This window comes from Akebia trifoliata, chromosome 3 (assembly GCF_017979445.1).
Source record: "Akebia trifoliata isolate Shusen 1 chromosome 3, ASM1797944v1, whole genome shotgun sequence".
Taxonomy (NCBI): Eukaryota; Viridiplantae; Streptophyta; class Magnoliopsida; order Ranunculales; family Lardizabalaceae; genus Akebia; species Akebia trifoliata.
Window position 1 is genome coordinate 34,748,508 of NC_141377.1, and position 22,565 is coordinate 34,771,072.

The window sequence follows — 22,565 nt, forward strand, 5'->3', positions numbered from 1 at the left end:
AATATTATTCAAGATTAAGATGGATCAATGATTTCTATAAGATTCAAATCCAATGGCTAAGAGTCATTATGATGTTTTTTGCCATATAATACAGGTCCACAAAGAGGTGGACCAAACATTTGTACGGTTAATATTAGGATTTAGGGTCATCGAGTTTGAAACCTATAAAAATCTTGATAAAGACATCTGTATCATTCTTTACCATGAAATATATAAGTTTGTGACAACCTACGTAAAAAGTACTTAAGTCGTTCTTCTTCTCTTGTCTCTGCTTATATTAACAAGAGATTAAGGAGGAGAAAGTGATTTTTCATAGTAGTTACTAACTGGAAATGTCTTCTTCTAATGGTGGAGTTCCTCCAGGATTCCGCTTTCATCCAACCGATGAAGAGCTCCTTCATTACTACTTGAAGAAGAAGGTTTCGTTCGAGAAGTTCGATTTGGAGGTGATCAGAGACGTGGATTTGAATAAGATAGAGCCATGGGACTTGCAAGGTAAAATGAATTACTTGTGGTGTGATTAAATGAGTTGAGCCCTTGTTCTATTTTGATTAAAACAAGCTTGTCGAACTGCCTGAGTTTGTGGTTCCATCTTGACTTATTAATTGTAGAAGAATTCCAAGCAAGTTAGAGTCATATATATGCTTAATCACCTAAAATGTCTGATCATGTCGAATTGTTGATACCAACCTAAACATGGTATAGTGATGCCCACATCAAATTTATGATAGTTAGTTTAAGTGTGGGTAGTACAGATTTTGAAATTTTCTTTTATAATGGATTTTTGATAAATTTTCTGCACTTAATAGAAAATTTGATTGGTTTTTATCATTTTGGGAAGCTTGGTGTATGGGTATTTTTTGGTTCCTTCTTAATTCTAAGGTTTTTTTACAAACTTTTTAATTTGGTTTCTTCTTCTAGGTTTTCACAAACCCTCCCACCCAAAAAAAAAAAAAAAAGATCATATGAGATGAGATAATTGGCGTCTCTCTAATCTTATACGATGGTTGATTATATCAAGGTGAATTCCCATTTCATGGGCTGAAAATGAGTTATTTAACTGTTCATTTTAATTACCAAAATGTGAATGATCACGATTTTGTTCATAAATAAATTGAATGGTAATGAATTTGACGGTTTTAAAGGGACAATTTTGCAGGTTTAAAGTGACTATTTTCAATTAATCACTTTAAACCTACGAAATAGTCCCTTTAAAAACCTCCGAATTCATTATCGTTCAAGTTTTGATAATTAAAATTATCAATAAGCCAGAATTTTAAATTGGTCAAAAGTTGATCACTTTTTCCTAAATATCCCATATATCAATGATTGATATGTTGTAAGTAAAATTTGGTGTGGTTATAGAAGTTCTCATATGTTTGTGTTTTATTGATTGTTCATAGAGAGGTGTAGGATAGGATCTACGCCACAAAACGAATGGTACTTCTTCAGTCATAAAGATAGGAAATATCCGACAGGATCGAGAACGAATAGAGCGACAAATGCAGGGTTTTGGAAGGCGACAGGTCGGGACAAATGCATTAGGAACAGCTTCAAGAAGATTGGTATGAGGAAAACCCTAGTTTTCTACCGAGGGAGAGCTCCACATGGCCAAAAGACTGATTGGATCATGCATGAATATCGACTTGAGGACAACGATGATTTTCAAGGCAATGACAATGTAAGTAATTATGCTCACTCACTGAAAGTTGGGCCATCAACAAGTTTGACTTAGATCTTAATCGCCATGCAAGTGGCATATATACCCTTAATAAAAAAAAAGTGACTTAAATAAATTATCTTAATCATTCAAAAAGAATATAACCCATTACATGGTTATGGTCATCTCCTCGATGGAAGAATATAACCCATTATTATGATTATTAGGAAGTGGTAAGCCGAGTCTTGATAAGCTCTTTAGGAAGAATAGGTCAAGAGTTCAAACCCCATGAAGCAATGAATTCCTTGTGGCCACCCTCCAGGATTAGGTTGACTCTCGACTCAACCAGTTGCACATATGACTTTTCGAGGGGGTGGTGCATGTGATGGTGGGTTAGTCTCACCCAAAGGGTAGGGATACCCAAGATAAACACACACAAAAAATAAAAAAAAAGACCAACACTATATGAAGGTGTCAGCTAGCTTAGTTGGTAGAGGCATAAAACAAAGCCACTACCAAGGAATTCTGGGTGTCATGAAGGAAGCTTCGGCTCATAGTGGTCATGATTTGATAGGAGAATATTTTCAAAAGAGTCGTGATTTTCTAACTCCCCCTTTGACAAACTCTCTTGGCATGGCATGTGCACAAATCATAGATTTTTTTCCTTGGGATAGACAACTACACATATTTATGGAGATGTAAAGTTGTATACCTTGAGGAAAAAAATCTATGATTCGTGCACATACCATGCCAAGGGAGTTTGTCAGAGGGAGAGGAGAGTCAGAAAATCATTATTCTTTCCAAAAGGATTTTGCAAGGCTCCAATGACAGTAGAGTGGAGGCTCTATTGGTTGTGATGTAATGATATTTCTTGGAGATTCTATAGGGAAACTGATTTTCCTACTAATTAGATTAGATTCCTAGTGGAATCTCTAGGAGATATCCTCACATCTCAGTCATTGGTTGGACACAAAGCCTTCAACATCATTTGAGGTTTGAGGTTAGAAATTTTCTTTTAAAAGATTATTATGTGGATCTTCTAGGGTTAACTTCAGACAGTAGGTGTTTTGATGCTAACACAAGTTTACTCAACTCCTAGAGAATATATCCCAACACTTTGATTGAATGGATGATCTTAACCATCCAACGATCCAATCAAAACTAAAGCTGCATATATAAAATTGCATGAGATGCATTGAATCACTGATGATGATGATGTATCGCACCATGATATGATAATATATTATGAATATAGATACCATTAATTTGATGTATCTCATGCATTTAAATATTTATATTATGGTGGTCCATATGATACATTAAAAGTAGAGTCAACATGTATTAGCGTATAAAAGTTTCTAACAGGTTTAGTGAGAATTAAGTTACTAGCAAGCTTTAATATATATATATATATATATATATATATTTTATGCAATGATTTGGTAAAGAGAAAAATCAAGACGGTCTTGACCAAAACATTTCAATATATTAAAAAACAACCGTCATAAATGCATGTGGTTTTTGTATGTGGTTGACATGGCGAGGGCACATAATCATAGATATTTTTCTTCGGGATATAGAGGAAAAAAATATGCCATGTACAAAACAGTCATCATTATTCATTCCAAAATATTGTGTACCTGTATATTGCACATGGAAAATGGACGGGAAAATGATTTTTCCTGAAAAATACAATTTTTAGATATATTATTGTCCATTTTCCATTGATTTTATTTTTCCAACTAGGTTGGGAAAATGTTTACCCATCCCATGCTTAATTCTCTCATCCTTACCCCTACCCTCAAAATTAAAAATCAACCCCTTCGAGAAATGAATTGGTACAATTTATTTTCTCATGACTATTTCCTCAAGAAATTCATTTTCTCTTGAAATGAATTCCATGCAATCATACAAACCCTCCAAAACAAGAAGAAATTAGACTATGTTCTTGCAAAATATTTCAAAATGACACAAAATTTCAAACCATTGCTACTCTTTTTTTTTTTTTAATTCGTTTATAAAGTTATTCATGAAATTACTAATATTAATCGAACTTCGATATATTTTCGTGTACGCAGGAAGATGGCTGGGTAGTCTGTCGCGTGTTCAAGAAGAAGAACTTATTCAAAATTGGAAACGAAGGAAGTGTGGCGAGCGCAGGTGCAACCCATCATGCCCAAGTCCAAGCCCAACCCCTCACGACTCTTAAAGACACTCAATATGTACATGTACAAAGACAACACAACCAGACTTTCGACCTATACAAGCCTGATCACGGCCTTCAGTACTCCCACATTCCTGATCCTCACTTCTCCAACATGCAACAACCTCAAACCTTTCTCCATACCAACAAGCCCATAAGTTTTCACCCACAACTCCTAACCAATCAAACAGATTGTGATGCTGCTGGACAGGTACAGTATCAAGCGTGTGAATCAGCGGATCAACAGATGGGAGGAGGAAGAGATGTGGGCCTCAACGATTGGGCCGTGCTCGATCGATTAGTAACTTCTCATCTTGGTCATGAAGGAGACTCTTCTTCTAAAGGTGTGAGATTTGAGGATGCAAATCCTTCATCAGTAAATCAAATTAATCAGCTATCAATTCGCGGAGAAATGGATTTCTGGGGATACACAAAATAGAATGATTATTTTGGTTCAAAAAGCTAAACGAAACCAAAATAATCGAACCTTCTCTTATAATTTTAGGTGATTATCTATATCTATATTTATATATATTAATTTGAATGTAATTAATGAACCATTTTTCGGTGGGAAGAAAACGATTTTCGGCTTCTCTTGCCCCCATAATTGGGTATTCATTGTACCTTATGTCATTATTTCTCGTGTAACCAAGGATTAATAGATTTTTAAACAAACTCACTCTCTCTCTCTTCCCTCCGAAATCCAATCTGATAACTACAAAAGTCTAGATCAAGAATTTGGATTTTGCCTAGGATCCAATCTGATAAGTTATCAGATCGATTTTGGATCAATCGAAGATGATCCAATAAAAACCTGTTCGTGATAGTGTTTGTAATGTATAAAAGATGCATATTTATTAATGGTATATGATACATATTATATTTTTATTAGATTGAATCCAATTGGATTAAGAACGATCTGAAAATATTGATCTTTCAGATTGGATTCGGAAATATACATTATCATATTAGTTTGGGTTTGGACTTATATGACACTTTGATCGAGTCTTGGTCTACTAAATTCCTTTTTGGATTGATTAGAATTTGATATCAATCCAACCCAAACCCGAACCATTGACAATCCAACTAGAAAAGTGAATCAAATGCCCATGTGAATCTGGTCTTCCTCACCTAACGGAGGAACAATGTAATCAAAAGAGGCAATTTCGACTGTCACTAAACAAGAAGATATGTAAATTCCAGTACCCTCCAACTGACTCTCCATCCTCAACTCCACCTTCTCTAAAGGCAGAAGGAAGCAAGCCATCAACGAGCCAAGTAGGCGAACCTTGTCTTAGGGGCTGCAAACAATGAGGAATGAAACTAGTCGGCTGACTACACTAAAAAGAAGTAGGCCCTCCTATGCACAACAACTTGACGCACTTCAGCCCCCTAGGGAACAGAACATAACGGAATTCCACCTAGAAAGTCTTTAACCCCTCAATTGCGGGGCCTCCTCATATCTAGTATAGTTCCGTCAGGGCCAAAGAGAAAGTATATTCAATTAAGCAGCTACTCGCTAACTATGGCTTAATCGACTAGACTACTAGTATCAAGTGTAGTTCCGTCATGTTCTTGTTATGGCCGTATCTTGCAGGGCACTCTTTATTCTTCATTCGAAACTAATGACTAAACTGATGAATGTCAAGTCGAGGGTTTCTGCCTTGTTATCAAAAACGGGAGTTGGGTAAAGCAAACTCCCTCCTTGGATGAGCAAGGGGCTTAGTCAAGTAGAACCGAGTTGCGCAGCTTGATGCGCATCGAGAAAGGTCCGACATATCTTTTTTCTTTTTTATTATCAGTGATCTCATTTATGCTATGCCCCGCATCGTGATTGCGTGTGTTTATTGAGCCTTCTTCACTTCAACGCCATGCGCTTTGATTTGCTTTTATAGAAGAGAGAGACCGTTGTCTTGAGAGTGAAAAGCAAGTGCAAGCGATAGAAAGGATAGTCCCTCGTGCGTTCGCACTAACAAACAACGAGGTCAGCTAATCAATTTATGCCCAAATAACGACAACGACAAGTGAGCCGGTAGCGATCTACCAAGAACAACTGAAGAAGTGGAGCGATCAACAAGAGGATTCAACAAGCTCCGTGAGAAAGTAGTCATTTGTTGTTCCTATAGTAGTCTAACTCTACCTTGAGCAAGCCTACGATCCAAGCAAGGGCTAATCGTAGAGCACCCTTGCACGGTAGCACATACCTCAAGGAGCACCAATCTCCCCCGGCGAACATCTATCTGCACGAAGCCGACCTATGGATAGAAAGAAAGATGCAGGAAAGGAAAATGAAATATGAAATACGGTGAGTGTGAGATACGCGGACGGGGAGTACGCAGCCGAACAACCGCAGGGGCTTCCAGCAGTGATAGCTGAACTAACCAGAGGGGCCGCCCAAAACCTGGAGCTGACATTGAAATCTCCAATCAACGTCGGATCCCGGCTATCCGAAAAACGCAGACTGAAGCGGAGGATCACAAGCTCTCTCTAAAGATTTATGCGCAACATAATAAACATTATTATTTTATTTTAGGGTTTAGGATTTCATTCAAATCATTATGGGGTGCATTAGCATGAGATGAGACGAGTTTAGAACAAATATCGATATAATCAAAACCCAATATAAATGGAGTGTAAGATGTTAAAACTGTAATATTGTCATTATTATTAAGCAGGGAGGATAAGAGTATTTTATGATTCAACATTCAAAACTCACATTATAGTCTTAACTAGCTTCATCTTCTCCACTTCTCAATCTCTCTTGACGTTGCACTGATTGCCTTCTTTGTATTTACAACCAGTTCATCGAGCAGAGCACCGATATCCTCTCTGAAATTGCCAAGCAAGAAAAAAAAAAAAATATATATATATATATAGGTAGAGACTGAAAAATAAAATGTCGTAGGTGAAAAATTATAAAATAAATACAGCATATAAGATATTACATCTAACATCATCTAATGCTGTTAAAATATCCTTAAATACTGGTGTCCAACCTCATCAAGATGATCTATATAATCTTCTCCTTTTTTTGAATAATGCTGAAGTGACCTCAAGATTAGACTCACATTGCACACCCTAACATGAAGGTGTATGGGAATCGTAGATACTTTCCTCGAGATATGAGTGAAAAAGTATCAATGGTTCCTATCCACTTTCGTGTCAAGATGTGAGATATGAGGTCCAATCTTGAGGTCAATCCAGCACGACACTTTTTCTTTTTTGTTTGACAAATATAGATGTATCATATATTATAAAAAATAAGAGCTCACGAGTGGGTAGCTAACCGTGTATGCTTCGATTGGTTATCCTTTTAGTATAATTTGTTCTTTATTGGTTTTAAGAGCCTAGCTTTCAGAACCGTATGTCACACCACTTTCTAGTACAAGTTAAGAGTTAAAGAGAATTCATTCAAGTCCTAATTAAGGTCCATTGTTTGTCACTGAAACACTTGCTTTAACCCTCCTTTTTATTTCTTTGTTTTTCGGTTGACAGCGAAGTCCCTATAGCGATTGAAACCAACAATGTTGTGCATAAGAGGGGAAGAATGCAGTTAAGAAACCAACATGATTAAAACATATATACTTACTGAGAAGGTATATCTCTGCCCCCACTAAAGAGCTTTCCAACATTTGTGTACTGTCGTTTCTCATCATGTGCATATCCCCTTCCCACACCATAACCAAATCCTATACCAACACCACATCCGGCACCAATTCCAAATCCGAAGCGTAACCCAGGAATTCCAGGACCTAAACCTATACCTGGAGTGGAAAGAGTTAAAACCCATTTCAGCATCCAAAATACATAATCAACTAAACAAACTGTCTTATATCAAAGCAGCCATGTTTTTTTAAAAGATAGATTACGCCGAAACGCAGTCTTGGCTCAGTCTATGCTAGGACTTGCCATATAGTGTAAAGAGCCATATCAAAACTATAATGTCAATCATTATACATCCACCAAAAAAAAAAAAAAGTGAGAATCAGTCTTGAGAATTCCTGTCATGCGAAACCCTAATCTCAGATGAAGTAGTAAGTACAGTTGACACACAGAAACTTGCCAATTAGCTTGCTAGATTAATGTTTTTGGCTACTAAAATGTTTATAGTGTATTTTAGTGCAGAAGCCAATATGTGCTAATAAAAGTAGGAATATGTCACTGTTGTTAAAATATGAAATAACCTAATGAGAAGACTATAAGGACAGTCTATGTAAATCACACTAGTGCTTGTGGAGTACATGAACAGAATAGGTCACTGTTGCCTAATAACGATTATTGTAAATTGAAACATTGCACGTTGTCTTTTTCACCATTAACTTTGACTCCATCTCTATAGGGTCTGTATTTATGGATTCAGCTATCTTTCACAAGGAAATTTCCATGGTGAGGAGATCATCGGCACCAAAAATCAGGCTATGAACCCTAGCAAAAATAAAAGATCTCATTTAAAAACAAAGTCCTCAAAGAATAACAATTTAAATTTTCTCTAAATAAGTTAGCACCTTGAAAGATCAAGAGGACCATTTGAGCAATAAATCCTTCAAAGAGAAAATGATGTTCCGATAACGTTCTTCCCAGCCAACAAACTCCCATATTGCTTTATTTCTAGATGCCCCAAGGAACACAAAAGGAGTCACCAGAGAATAATAAACTCTCAAAAAAGAAAAAAAAAAAGAAGAAGGTAAAGTGGTCCAGCTGCCAAAGACCACGTCATAGAACTCATATGGTCCAAAACATCCCAATTATTTTTTCAAAAGATAACATCCCAAATTGATTGAAGAACAACCTCCATATTTCTCTAGCTAGGTTACAATGGAATAAGAGATGGTTCACGAACTCGTCACTTAGCACATAGAGTAGAAATCTACATTAATCTATTTGTGGGATATCGGTGAGAATGCGTTACAAGAACGCTGTCCAAGCAAAAAAAACATCTAGGAACCCCCCCCCCCCCCCTTTTGTTGTGTATGTGAACACCCTTGTGAAGCTCACTTAGTAATTTGGTCAAAACACCTATTGGGTACTTAACCAAACACCTTATATGCTACACACCTTCCAAGACCTTGTTTGATAATGGCAATGAAGGGTAACCCAACTAATAGTAGCAAATGCAAAGAAGAGAAACAACCACACAGAGAAAAGAGTAAGAACGCAATACCCAAAACACAAGCTTTTAGGTAGTTCACCCAAAGGCTACGTCCATGGAGGTATGAGCGTTGGAGCTCGATTTCACTATAAAGAAAACGAAGCAAATCGATACAAGGACTCCCATTATCACTTAGATTCACCTTCTAGATCTCAATTTTCTCAAACCTCTCAACCTCTCCTCTCTTGGGTTTCTTTCTTTCTCTACTCTCTTCTCTAGAAAAGACTTGGACTTGAAGTTAGACTTGAAGTTAGACTTCTTACAACAAAAGAACAAAACCCTTTTTAAAAGCACCACATAAGTGAGTTACTTACATAAGTTACAAGCCCAACCCAAATTACCTTGGACCTACCCAATAATACACACACTTGGACTGGGACTAATTGATTTTTGAGCCATACTTCAACTCCCCCCCCCCCCTCCCCTCCCACCAAAAAAAAAAAAACGAAGGGAAAAGTATCGAGGAATAAATGCAAGCAAATTTAAAATTTCTTGATGAGATAAAGCTAAAAATAGAATCAATCTCCCAACCATTCAAATTTCTCCTTAATTGAATGACATTTTTTGGAGGGAGAGAATAACATCAAAAATTCATCTGTAAACAGGTAGTCCTTGCACCAAGTGTTTTTCCAAAATCTAACCTTGTACTCCTTGTTGATCATGGGACTAACATTCAAAAACTCTTAAGTGCATCATGCACTTATAATTAATAATCTATCTTGCACTTAAGTTCTTCAACAAGCTCAATGAACCAAAATGTCTCATCTAAGTTGATGAGAAAATGCCTCATTGAAAGGGGCAACCCACAAGTTGAAAACATGGAGAGAAAAAAATTGTAAAGACATATAATCGCTTCCAAAATTAAGCCCTTGTCAATTAAGAACTCCACTATTAAAAAAGAAAAACTACTTGTAATAAGAATCGACTAAGTGAAGTCAAGTCAGAATAATTTTAAGAAACTCGATGATTAGCATGTTACACGATCAACTCTTACTGAAAATGAGTTTCAACTCTAGTCTAACTTGAAAGCCTTCTTGATCAAAGAAAACTCAGTCAAGTCTTAAGTTGACTCGATGAGCTTTTTAAAATACTGATTCACAAAATAATGGGTCCATAAAAGCTATAGCCAAGAAAAATAACCATTATCATAGAACAAATGCTACAGCAATACCTAGCAACAGCCACACACTTGAGTAACCAAAAAAATACACTTCCCATCTTTAAAAAAATTAGTCAAAAAGAAGACCTCTAAAGTTACCAAAAATGGAAGACCACTTATTAAAACAGTTTTAACTTCCAAAACGATTCTATCACTTCATCCTTGTTATTGAAAACTTTGGCATAACACTCCTTCCAAATGGCCCAAAAACCCCAAATGGAAGGAGTCTCCAAAACACATTGCCTCTAGTTCCAAACGTCGAGGTTGGCCATCCCTCAACAAGCTCTATAATGCTTCTAGGAACTATATAGCATAGATGGAAATGCTTGAAAAATTCATCCTAAATAATTTAGCAAAAGCACAACGAATAAGCAAGGCCACCATCACTTGTATTTGATAGATCAAGATATGTATTAATGGGATGCGTTTAAGGCGCCCACTATATTAATAAGGGCACCCATGAACTATTGAAAACTTAAGATTTTACCATGATTAGAGCACCCCACCTATGTTGACATGTTCATGTCGACATTGAAGGAGGCATGTCGACATGCCTCCAGAAAAAAATTTGGCCTATGTCGACATGTTCATGTCAACATTTCTTGGTCAATGTCAACATGAACATATCGATAAAAAAATAAAGATAAAAAGTGGGGTGCTCAAATCATGGAAATAAGTTTAAAAGGTGCCCTTACTAAGATGGGCACCCTTACAAAGAATTGGGGTGCCTTTAACATTGGCCTTATTAACGAAAAAGGAAAGAGAAAGAAGACGTGAGAAAAAAAAACACAATAAGAATTACAAATCAATTTCCACCGAAAAAGGAAATCCTAAAGAAAAAAACCTCTAAAATCATGAAACATTTTTTACCAATAAAAATAAAACCCATAGTGTTGAAAATGATCTTCAGAGCAACTCCAACCCACATCTCTAAAATTTGGCTCTATATTGGCATTTCTCTGAATTTAGAGAAGATGCACTCATTTGAACCAAGTTGAACTCCAACCGGTCTCCCCTCTAAATCATTATTCATTCTCTAAATCACTGTTCATATAATTAAAAATAGGATATTTAAGTAAGACCCCCGAGCAAAATGGTCTCAATTAGTGTTACCCCACCCCCCCTTTGAAATGCAAGATGAGGTCTACTCCTTTGGACTTTCATTGACCATTTTATGAATACCAAAAACACCCTTATTTTGATGACCCATTCTGCAAGTCGCTTTTGGCCTCTGTAAATCCCAGATCAAACCCATCTGACCTTCGATTTATTCCTCAACATTTCTTTAGTTTCTTCTCCACTTGATCTTCGACTCTATAGCTCTCATAAACTTGGTTTTGCTGGATTTGTTGTTTCAAATCTGTTGATTAACAAAGATCCATCTTGGAGTTCAAAAATCAAAGAGACTAAAGAAGCTGATTCATCAAAGTTAATGCCTTGGGAGCACAAGTTTTAATTTTTTTCTGATTTTTTTTTTCCGTAATCGAAACCCAAGTACCTCCATTGTTGTTTCCACCACTCTAACTCAAGCTCTCCCCAAGGTCTAGGTCCAGTTCATCCTCATCGTCTCTATTACCTATATTTTCTACACATTAAAACCCGTCTCCTCCTCTCACCCATGTAACAAAGAAGAATCTCTCAACAATCTCAACCACATCTTTAAATCTTCCTTTACACCCAACATCTCCACCACTTTGTCATCCATGATTCTGAATCAAACAGTTCTAATTTACCCTAAAAAAATAAGGCTTTATCACATTATCTTCGAAATCGCAACTTCAACAAATCTTTGGGAATTGAGGAAAAACTACATCTAGCTTTGGTGGAAACCCACCAAAATGAGGAGAACCATTTGGTTAGACAAACCCATGGAGACGAAGGGCTTCCACCATTGAAGATCTAAAGCAGCACAACCCGATTCACTTATAAGAACAGGATCATAGATTCGTGATTCGGATCTTGAGAATCGTATCGAAAATGTGTAGATTGGGTTTGAAGAACAGTGAAGAATAGTGATGATGAGGATGAACTAGACCAAGAACTTGGGGAAAGGTCAAATTGGAGTGGTGGAGACGACAATGGTGAAGAACAAAGAAGAAGATGAGAGTATTTTGGAGTTAAATAAGGATATTTATGTCATTTCACATAATTGAGGGTATTTTTGACTTTTAACAGTCTCCGTTAACGGAGAAGCGTTTTAGATAATAACTTGACTAGGTCAACGAAAGTCCAGGGGGTAGACCTCATCTAGCATATCATAGGGGGTGACCCTAATTTTGTCTATTTTGCAGGGGGGTAGTGCAAATTTACCATAAATATAAAATAAAAATAATAGAGTTGCAACCCAACTTTACTTGTTACACCCAATTTACATATATAAAAAAATATTCATTCTCAAAATCACTGTTCATGTAATTAAAAAATAATAGAGTTGTTATTGGCAAACCAACTTTACTTGTTACACCCTAATTTAAATATTAAAAAATAGTCAACCATTGAGAATAAGTAAAAGTTAGTTTCAATAGAAATACATTATTTTAGATTTCTATTGGTTGGATTAAGGATTTTATATGATCTTAATCGTAGTTGTAAACAATTGTTGAAGTTGTTTGAATGGTTTATGCTTTGTAATGTTGAAGTAATAACTTGAACCAATTTTTGATAATATTTGCAAGGTGTATTATAATCTTTAATTGGGGTGTGATAAATAATGTAAATAGTTGGGATACCAATTACAACTCTAAAAAATAAAATTTAGATGGAGATAACAAATGATTATTTTGTAGGAAAAATCGAGTATAATATTATATTAGAACAAACTTCAAAACTATATCTTTCTTTGAAAAGAATATAAAATACTAAACATATGACATTTGGATAAGTCACCAACACTAATAAGGTGGTAAGTCATCTCCTCCATATCCACCTTGATACTAATTAAAGTTATTAAAATCTTCATAACTATAAGTAGAAGATGGTCCACCAACTTAGAAACCACAAACTTTTTTTTCCTTAAAATTTTCACCTTTTTACCACGAAAATATTCACATTAGATTGGATCTTGAATTGAGTTGTATTTTTTCATGAATTATTTTTCTTGTCGTTCATGTTGAAGCTTTAATTTGTTACGATCATTCTCAAATTTTAACATCATGACTTGATATTGCAACACTGCATCTTTATCCATTTGAGCAAAATATTTATTCCTTTCATTTATTACCTTTTCAGTTGTCAATCTCTTCCTCATTTTTTTTCGTTATTCCCATAAGACGACTAGTCGAATCAGTATGCACTTCGAATGATGCTTGTTCATCTTTATCCGTATTCAAGTCAATAGATGATGGAATTCCCAGAGATTTGGATGCAGGAGTCCATATTTGAGACCATTTAAAAAACTCAAATCACTAACACTTGAGAACGGTAGTATCAACTAGGACTGACAATGATTTGGTATCCGATCCAAAAAAATCAGATTTGGGCATGAAATTTGGATTTATGGGTCAGATTCATATTTGAATTTTGAATCCGAAAAGATTTCGAATTAGTCTAAACCCAATCCGTTTTAATGGAACCTTCTATGTCTCTCTGTTAACAAAGAGAAAAGGGAGAAAAAAATCCCCTAATCCATTGCCCACAAGAAAAGCTCTCCCAAAACCCACTATCATCAAACTCATCAACAATCGAGCCTCTAACTCGCTCTCTTGTATTTCCTTCTCCCTATTTGCTCTCCACATGGATAAGAGGAGAAGCTGTTTCTCTCTACAATAATGACTCTTCAATCTATTAAAGCAAAATCCTAAAGTTCTGATCTTGGAAACACAGGTACTCCATTAAAGTCCCTACCTAGTTTAACAAACGCATTCATCAAATCAAACTTGACTCTCTTTCTCTCTCTCTCTCTCTCTCTCTCTCTCTCTCTCCACCAAACCCTAATTATTTATTCTCAAAGAGATAAAGCAGTGGGAAGAAAAGGAAAAAAATACCTAGATAATTTGTCCCAAATGTAGATATTTCTTCCCAACCCATTAAAAAAAAAAAAAAACAGAATTTGGTTCAGATCAGGCCAGGTTGGGTGAAATTGAAATCGGATCGGATTTGGTTCCAAGATTCATTGGTCGATCAGATATGGATCTAGATCATGAGAATAAAATTCGGATCAATAGTGGTCTGGTGCAAATCTGGTATCGAACCGATCCATTGCCAACCCTAGTATCAACACATTTCTTGCCTTCCTTAAAGATGGGCCACAAAAAGTCAAATAAGAATCTTTTTTTATTCGGATCTTGTGCAAATAGGGCTAAGACACTAATCAACTACAAATAAAAAAAAGAAATTAAAACAAAAACCTTAACTATTATCGTTATATGTAACTACTTACAATATCTAACTCAAAAGCACCATTTTAATTGAGATTTTCAATTTGAGAAATGCATCCCGTCAATTTGTTGATTTCCTTCATAATTATACTCATACGACATGAAAGAGATTTGAGTTTCAAGGTGTATCGCCTGCATAGCTAGGTCTACAATTCTCAAATATTTATAAAATACTCCCATAATTTATATTTTTTTATTGACATCAAAGATAGGATCATAAGAAATCTCAAGCCATGCACTACATAAAATTTGATATTCCTTAGTTGAAAATGCTCAATCATGATTATAAGATTTTGAAGACAATTCAAAAAACAAATATTATTAAAATAAGAGAAAGAGTTGTGATTTTGAAATAAAAAATTTACTATTTATAAACAAAGTATTATAGATTGTAGTTGATGAATCCGATGGTCAGATGGTTTGGTCAAGACTAAATGTATTTTTAACATCTAATGGTTGAGATGAAAAGAGGATTTTTGATTGATATGGACAAAACTTGTCACAAATGTCTTGAATAGAGTGTTTAATCCAACAGTCGGGATTAAATGTAATTTTTGCATCTAAGGATTGAGATGAAAAAAAAAAAGGGTTCATGGTTGACATAGAAAAAATTTGTCATAAATATTTTAGACCTTTTGCATCCAAGGGATGGGAAGAAAAAAGAAGATTTGTGGTTAATATGGACAAAATTTATCATAAATATCTTAAATAAAGTGTTTAATCAAATGATCAGAGCTAATTGTACTTTTTTGCATCCAAAGGTTGAGATGAAAAGAGAGGATTTGTGATTGATATGGACAAAACTTGTTATAAATATCTTGAATATATTTAATCTAATGGTCGGGTTAAATGTACATTTTGCATCCAAGGGTTGAGATAAAAAAATAAAAGATTTGTGATTGATATGGCTAGTTATTAATGTTTTGGATAGAGTGTTTAATCAATGGTCAGGATTAAATATATTTTTTTGCAACAAAGGGTTGAAATGAAAAGAGGGTTTATGGTTAATATGTACAAAAATTGTCATAAATATCTTGGATAGAGTGTTTAATCTAATGGTGGAAATTAAATGTACTTTTTGCATCAAAGAGTTGAGATAAAAATATAAGGTCTGGGATTGATATGGACAAGACTTGTGATATATGTCTTCAATAGAGTGTTTAATCCAATAATAAAGATTAAATATATATTTTTCATCTAAGGGTTGGTGTAAAAAGAAATAGTTTGTGCAGGAGATTAAATGTACTTATTGCATCTAAGGGTTTATTTAAAAAGATAAGATTTGTGATGAAGATTAAATGTATTTTTTGCATCCAAGGGGTGGTGTGAGAAAGGATTTGTGATTGATGAACAACATATAAGTTACATTATGATGCACATAAACATAATATCATGTAATACATGTTTATTCCAATAACGTAATGGTCTCTTAATAATGAAAAATCATGATTAAAGAACTTCAAATGCTCATTCTACATCTTTTTGGCATACATCTTGCATTATTGCAAAATACTGTTTCTTAGGACCTTGGGGTTGAGAAATAATTTGTATAAGAGTTGACCACTTAGGGTATATACCATCGGCCAAATAGTAACCAACATTATACTCTATTCCTCGATGGTATGATGAGCAGGAGTTATACCTAAAGCGATGTTCACAAATAGGTTGGATGACTGTAGGATATTAATATCGTTGTTGGAGTCCAATATGCATACCATATCCAAATGACATGATGTCACTGCTTCAAGAACTGTGGTTGGTGATCCATTACGTCCTAAGTATTGTCCTTTCTAAATCATTAGATAATTTTTCCAAGCCCAATACATACAATCAAGTCTTCCCAACATTTTAGGGAAGTCATGTTTTTCACATTTTGATAATAATCTTGAAATATCTTCAACATCAATTGATCTCAAATATATTATTCTCCAAATAATTCTACAATTACCCTACAAAACTATTTCATACATTGAATTGCAATGGACTAATTAATTCTTACGTATTCTTTTTATAAATGTAAACTTATTTTACTTATATAAAGAGAACACATTATTCACTTTACTTCACAAATTTGTTGACTCTTTCAATCATCTTGAACAATGAGCTTCAGAGCATGTCTATCTCATCTACCATCTTTAGATTCTGATGAAGATGATATTTCTCCTCCACCTTTCTTTACTTATACAAGAGAAATGTAAGAGTGAGAAAAAGAGCATGTTTTGTTAATTCGTTTGGATTCCTCCAACAATGTCATTATAGCTCAAGCTCTCGAAGAAGAAGACGAATTAAAACGTACAGGTTCGGTTTGTAAACATATAATAATACACCGTTGGAGAAAAGAATGTTATTTTCGACTTCTTCTTTAGTTATATTGCATTTTCTTTCAAATGAATCTAAAACCCTAGAGTTTATCTTATCATGGATTGAACAAAAAAAAACACTTCGAATAGTTCCTGAATAATGTTATTTTCAACTATAGAATGATTATTTTTCTAATAACCCAACATATGAGAATAATATATTTCAGAGACGATTTTGAATGCATCGAAGTCTATTTATTCATAGTCGTTTATTCGTTAATCATGACAATTACTTCATGCAAAGGACAAATGGTTTTGATAGACTTAGATTGACGAGCTTACAAACGAATACATAAGAATTGATAAGTCCACTACAATTCAATGTATGAAACAGTTTTGTAAGGCAATAGTAGAGTTATTTGGGGAATAATACATTTGAGATCACCTAATGTTGAAGATATTTCAAAGCTATTACAAAAATGTGAAAAGCGTGACTTCCCAAGAATGTTGGAAAGACTTGATTGTATGTATTGGGTTTGAAAAAATTATCCAATGACTTAGACGGGAAAATACTCAGAACATAATGGATCACCAACTAAAATTTGTGAAGCATATCGGGCTCCAACAACAATATTAATGTACTACAGTCATCTAACCTATTTGCGAACCTCCCTCGCACAACATATAGATCCTCCTGCTCATTATAACATCTGAGGTAAAGAGTATAATGTTGGTTACTATTTGACCGATGGTATATACCTAAGTGGTCAACTCTTACACAAATCAATTATCAATCCCTAGGTTGTAATAAACAGTATTTTGCAATAATGCAAGAAACATGCCAAAAAGATGTAGAACGAGCATTTGAAGTTTTGTTCACGATTTTCCATTATTAAGAGATCAGTACATTTTTGGAATAAACATGTATTACATGTATTACATGATATCATGTATGCGTGCATCACAAGGCACAACATGAAGTAGTTGTCATGACTAACGACTACGTCGCCAATACAAATAAATAGACTTCGACACATTCGAAATCGTTTACGAAATAGATTATCCTCATATGTAGAGTTATCAGAAAAAATAATCATTCCATAGTCAAAAATAACATTATACCCTCCCACAGTGTATTATTATATGTCTATGAACCGAACCTTTACGTTTCAGATCATCTTTTTCGAGAATTTAAGTTATAATGGCATTATTGGAAGAATACAAATGAATTAACAATACATGCTCTTCTTCCCACTCTTGCATTTCTCTTGAATAATTAAAGAAATGTGAAGAAATACCATCTTCATTAGAATCTAAAGATGGTAGATGAGATAGACCTGCTTTAAAACTCATTATTCAAGATGTCTGTGAAAGAGTCAACAAATTTGAATAATTAAAATTTTATAAAAAGAATAATGAGTCAAATTATATATTATTCATCAACTACAAATCCTTTCTTTCACGCCAACCCTTGGATGTAAAAAGTACATTTAATCTCCACCACAAATCCTATCTTTTTTACATTAACCCTTAGATGCAAAAAGTAAATTTAATCTCTTTACCAAACAATATATCTTTTTACACCAACCATTAAATGTAAAAAATACATCTAATCTTCACTACAAACAATCTTTTTTAAATCAATCTTTTGATGCAAAAAGTGCATTTAATCCCCACTATTGGATTAAACACTATATCTAAAACATTTATCACAAGTCTTGTCTATATCAACCATAAACATCATATTTTCACCTCAACTCTTGAATGCAAAAAAAATACATTTAATCTCCACCACAAACCATCTCTTTTTATACCAATCCTTAGATGCAAAAAATACATTTAATCTCAATCATTAGATTAAACACTTTATCCAAGACATTTATCACAAGTCATGTCCAAATCAACCACGGACCCTCTCTTTTCATCTCAACCATTGAATGCAAAAAATACATTTAATCTCTACCATTAAATTAAACACTCTATCCAAGACATTTATAACCAATTTATTCCTATCAACCACAAACTCTCTTTTTTTATCTCAATCCTTGGATGTAAAATGTACATTTAATCCCGATCATTAGATTAAACACTTTATTCAAGACATTTATGACAAGTTTATTTACATCAATCACAAATTCTCTCTTTTCATCTCAACCATTGAATGCAAAAAGTACATTTAATCTCGACTATTAGATTAAACACTCTATCCTAGATATTTACGACAAATTTTATCCACATCAATTACAAACCATTTATTTTCATCTCAATCCTTAGATGCAAAAAGTACATTTAATCTCAACCATTAGATTAAACACTTTACTCCAAACATGTATGACAAGTTTTATTCATATCAACCACAAACCCCTTATTTTCATCTCAACCCTTAGATAAAAAAGTAAATTTAATTCTAGCCATTAGATTAAATACTCTATCCAAGACATTTTATAACAAATCTTGTCCATATCAACCACAAACTCTTTATTTTCATCCCACCTCCTAAATGTAAAAAAGCACATTTAAACTTCAGCATTAGATTAAACACTTATCCAAGACATTTGTGACAAATTTTGTCTATATCAACCACAAACACTATTTTTTCATCCTAACTCTTGGATGTAAAAGGTATATTTAATTTAGCATTAGATTAAACACTTTATCCAAGACATTTAATAAGTTTTATCCATATTAATCGTAACCCTATATTGTCACCCCAACCTTGATGTAAAAAGTACAAACCATCTGACCATTAGATTCATCAATCACAATTCATTATAATTTTTCTATAAATAGTAGACTTTTTCTTTCAAAATAACAATTTTTTGTATTCTTATTTCTATATTCTTCTTTTTGTTGAAATGTCTTCAAAGTCATATAATTATGATTGAGCATTCTTAACTGAAGAAAATCAGATTTTATGTAGTTCATGTATTGAGATTTCTTAGGATCCTCTATTTGGTGTCAATAGCAAAAAAAAGATAAATTATGTGAATGCATTTAAGAATTTTTTTAGAATCGTAGACTTAGGAGATACAACTTGAACGCCCAAATCTCTTTCATGCGTATGAGTACAATTATAAAAAGAATCAACAAATTTTTAGGAATGCATTTGTCAATCAAAAATCTTAATCAAAATGATGCTTCTAAGTTAGTCATTATAAGTATTTATGTATAATGATAAAATTTAAGTTTTTTTCTATTTGTAGTTAATTAGTATCATAGCTCTATTTGCACAAGATTTGGATGAAAAAAATTATTATCTAACTATTTGTGACCCATCCTTGAGGAAACTAAGAAATTGACTAATGCTACTGTTCCCAAACGTCATCGATTTGAATTTTATGAAGGGTCTCAAACAAGGGCTCTTACATCCAAATCTCTGGAGACGCCATCATTTGTTGACTAGAATGTAGATAAAGATGAACAAGCATAATTCAAAGTACATACCAATTCGACCGGTCGTCTTATGGTAAGAAAGAAAAAAATGAGAAAAAAACTAACAACTGAAACAAGTCAAATCTTTCCTAATATATTTGAGGAAAATTGCAAAATCCTTCAAACTTTGAAAAGATAAACAATGAAAAGGGATAAACATTTTGCTCAAATGGATAAAGATGTAGCATTGCAATATCAAGTCATGATGTTAAAAGATGATAATGATCGTAACAAATTAGAGCTTTAACGTTAACGATAAAAGAAAAAAAATCATAAAAAAAGAACTCAACTCAATTAACGATTCAATCGAACATGAATATTTTCGTGGTAAAAAGTCAAAATTTTAAAGGAAAAAAAAGTTTGTAATTCCTAAATTGGTGGACATCTTCTACTTTAGCTATGGAGATTTCAATAACTTTAATTATGATCAAAGTGAATTTGGAAGAGATGACTTACCACCTTATTAGTGTTGACGACTTATCTAAATGAAAATGTCATATGTTTAGTATTTTGTATTTCTTTTTCAAAAAGTACATAATTTTAAAATTTATCATAATATAATGTGATGCTTTTTTTTAAGGTCTAATGTGACGCTTTATTTTTCCTAGAAAATAATCATTTATTATCTTTATCTAAGTTGTTATATTTTTTAGAGATTAATTGGGATCTTAGCTTTTTAAGCTATTTATCACATCCCAATTAAAGATTAGAGCATATCATGCAAACATTACAAAATTTTGGTTCAAGTTATTACTTCAACATTACAAAGCATTATAACCCATTCAAACAACTTCAACAATTGTCTACAAGTAGGATTAGAATCATGTAAAATCCTAAATCCAACTAACAAAAATCTAAACAAATAAAAAAATGAATTTCTATCGAAACTAACTTTTACTTATTCTTAATGATTGACTATTTCTTTATATTTAAATTGGAGTGTAACAAATAAAATTGAATTGCTAATAGCAACTCTATTATTTTTTAATTATATGAATCGTGATTTAGAGAATGAATACTTTTTATATGTAAATTGGGATGTAACAAGTAAAGTTGGATTGCAACTCTATTATTTTATTTTTTCATTATATGATTTAGAGAATGAATAGTAATTTAGAGGGGAACCAGTTGGAGTTCAACTGTTCGGACAGGAGGGGAGCATCTTCTCTAAATTCAGAGAAGATGCCAATATAGAGCCAAATTTTAGAGTCATCGGTTGGAGTTGCTCTCAGAGATTTGGAGACAGGTTAGAGTTGGGTTCGGAAGTCTCTATCTATAAATTTAGAGATATAGAGACCGGTTGGAGTTGCTCGCCTTTGAACGCTCTAAAATTCTTTATATACAAATTCCCCAATACCCTAACAAACCGCAAAAGGGGTAATAGAATGTAACAACCTTTCTTTGTACCTTAAAGATTTGATTTTCCAACATTGAAAGAGAAACAAAATAGCATTTGGAAAACACCATGAGATATTAAAAATGCAGAGAAAGTGATTACAGATTTCCTTTGTAATTGTAATAGAAAAATGAACAACCTTTCTTCTCATATTTAGAGAGAGAGAGAGAGAGAGAGATGGATACCTCCCATGAGACCGAAGCCGACACCAAAACCACAGCCAGCGCCGAGGCCAAAACCTGGGCCCACCTTCCCCAACTGCTTCGTCTTCACCACTGGTAGCTTCCACAGCAAACCCATCCCACCATTCTCCCTCTCATCTCTACCGCTCATCTCTCTCTCTCTCTCTCTGTGCTACTGCTGGCCCCTAACCCTAAGAACTAAAATTGTTGAAAACGAGGAGCTTTGCCTTTGAAAGGAAGAAAATTGAAAACCCAGTAGTATCTTCGATATTCTGCCAGTCCTCTTCGACGGAGAACACCTTGGGCAGTAGTTGTCTTCTGAGGACACGTGTCTTTATAACCTGACTTTGTGAGTTAATATTATATGCTTTACAAACGCATCAGAGTCGATGAGGTTCATGGGCTTGGTCCGAGCCCATAAGGGCAGCAGAATAAAATGGGGGGCCCAATTAACCACAAGAGACTCCAAGTTGAAGCCAAACCCTTTTCTATTTGGATTGCATTTACATTTAGGATAAATGATTTACGTGTGACAAAACCATAGATTTTTGTCCTCGAGATACACAACTGCACATATTTATGGGGATGTGCGGCAGTGTATCCCAAGGAAAGAAAATATAAGGTTCTGCCACACGAGCTACGGGAGAGTATGTCAGAGCGGTGAGTCAAAATCATGACTAAAATTTATTCTCTTCTGTACCTTGCTTG

The 22,565-nt window shown here is 34.1% G+C and overlaps 2 protein-coding genes across 2 annotated transcripts; one reads left to right on the forward strand and one right to left on the reverse strand.

Annotated features, from left to right (window-relative positions):
* Nucleotides 1-332: 332 nt before the first annotated feature.
* On the forward strand, nucleotides 333-4,302 carry LOC147406561 (protein BEARSKIN2-like). The gene is made up of 3 exons (XM_086434655.1): nucleotides 333-495; nucleotides 1,404-1,681; nucleotides 3,739-4,302. The coding sequence occupies exons 1-3, from the start codon at nucleotides 333-335 to the stop codon at nucleotides 4,300-4,302; spliced, it is 1,005 nt and encodes a 334-aa protein (XP_086290781.1).
* A 2,200-nt stretch (nucleotides 4,303-6,502) lies between these two features.
* LOC147406562 (glycine-rich protein) lies at nucleotides 6,503-22,169 on the reverse strand. Its single transcript, XM_086434656.1, has 3 exons — nucleotides 21,861-22,169; nucleotides 7,453-7,627; nucleotides 6,503-6,692 (listed from the first exon to the last, which is right to left on the reverse strand). The coding sequence occupies exons 1-3, from the start codon at nucleotides 22,006-22,008 to the stop codon at nucleotides 6,599-6,601; spliced, it is 417 nt and encodes a 138-aa protein (XP_086290782.1). The 5' UTR covers nucleotides 22,009-22,169; the 3' UTR covers nucleotides 6,503-6,598.
* Between the last annotated feature and the right edge of the window lie 396 nt (nucleotides 22,170-22,565).

Coding starts and splice junctions, on each gene's coding strand:
- LOC147406562 (XM_086434656.1), bottom strand. CDS start 22,008: ATGAGCGGTAGAGATGAGAGGGAGAATGGTGGGATGGGTTTGCTGTGG. Junction 7,628..21,860: donor CGGCTTCGGTCTCATGGGAG/GTATCCATCTCT, acceptor TTTCCACTCCAG/GTATAGGTTTAGGTCCTGGA. Junction 6,693..7,452: donor GGCAGAGATATACCTTCTCA/GTAAGTATATAT, acceptor TGGCAATTTCAG/AGAGGATATCGGTGCTCTGC.
- LOC147406561 (XM_086434655.1), top strand. CDS start 333: ATGTCTTCTTCTAATGGTGGAGTTCCTCCAGGATTCCGCTTTCATCCA. Junction 496..1,403: donor AGAGCCATGGGACTTGCAAG/GTAAAATGAATT, acceptor GATTGTTCATAG/AGAGGTGTAGGATAGGATCT. Junction 1,682..3,738: donor ATTTTCAAGGCAATGACAAT/GTAAGTAATTAT, acceptor TCGTGTACGCAG/GAAGATGGCTGGGTAGTCTG.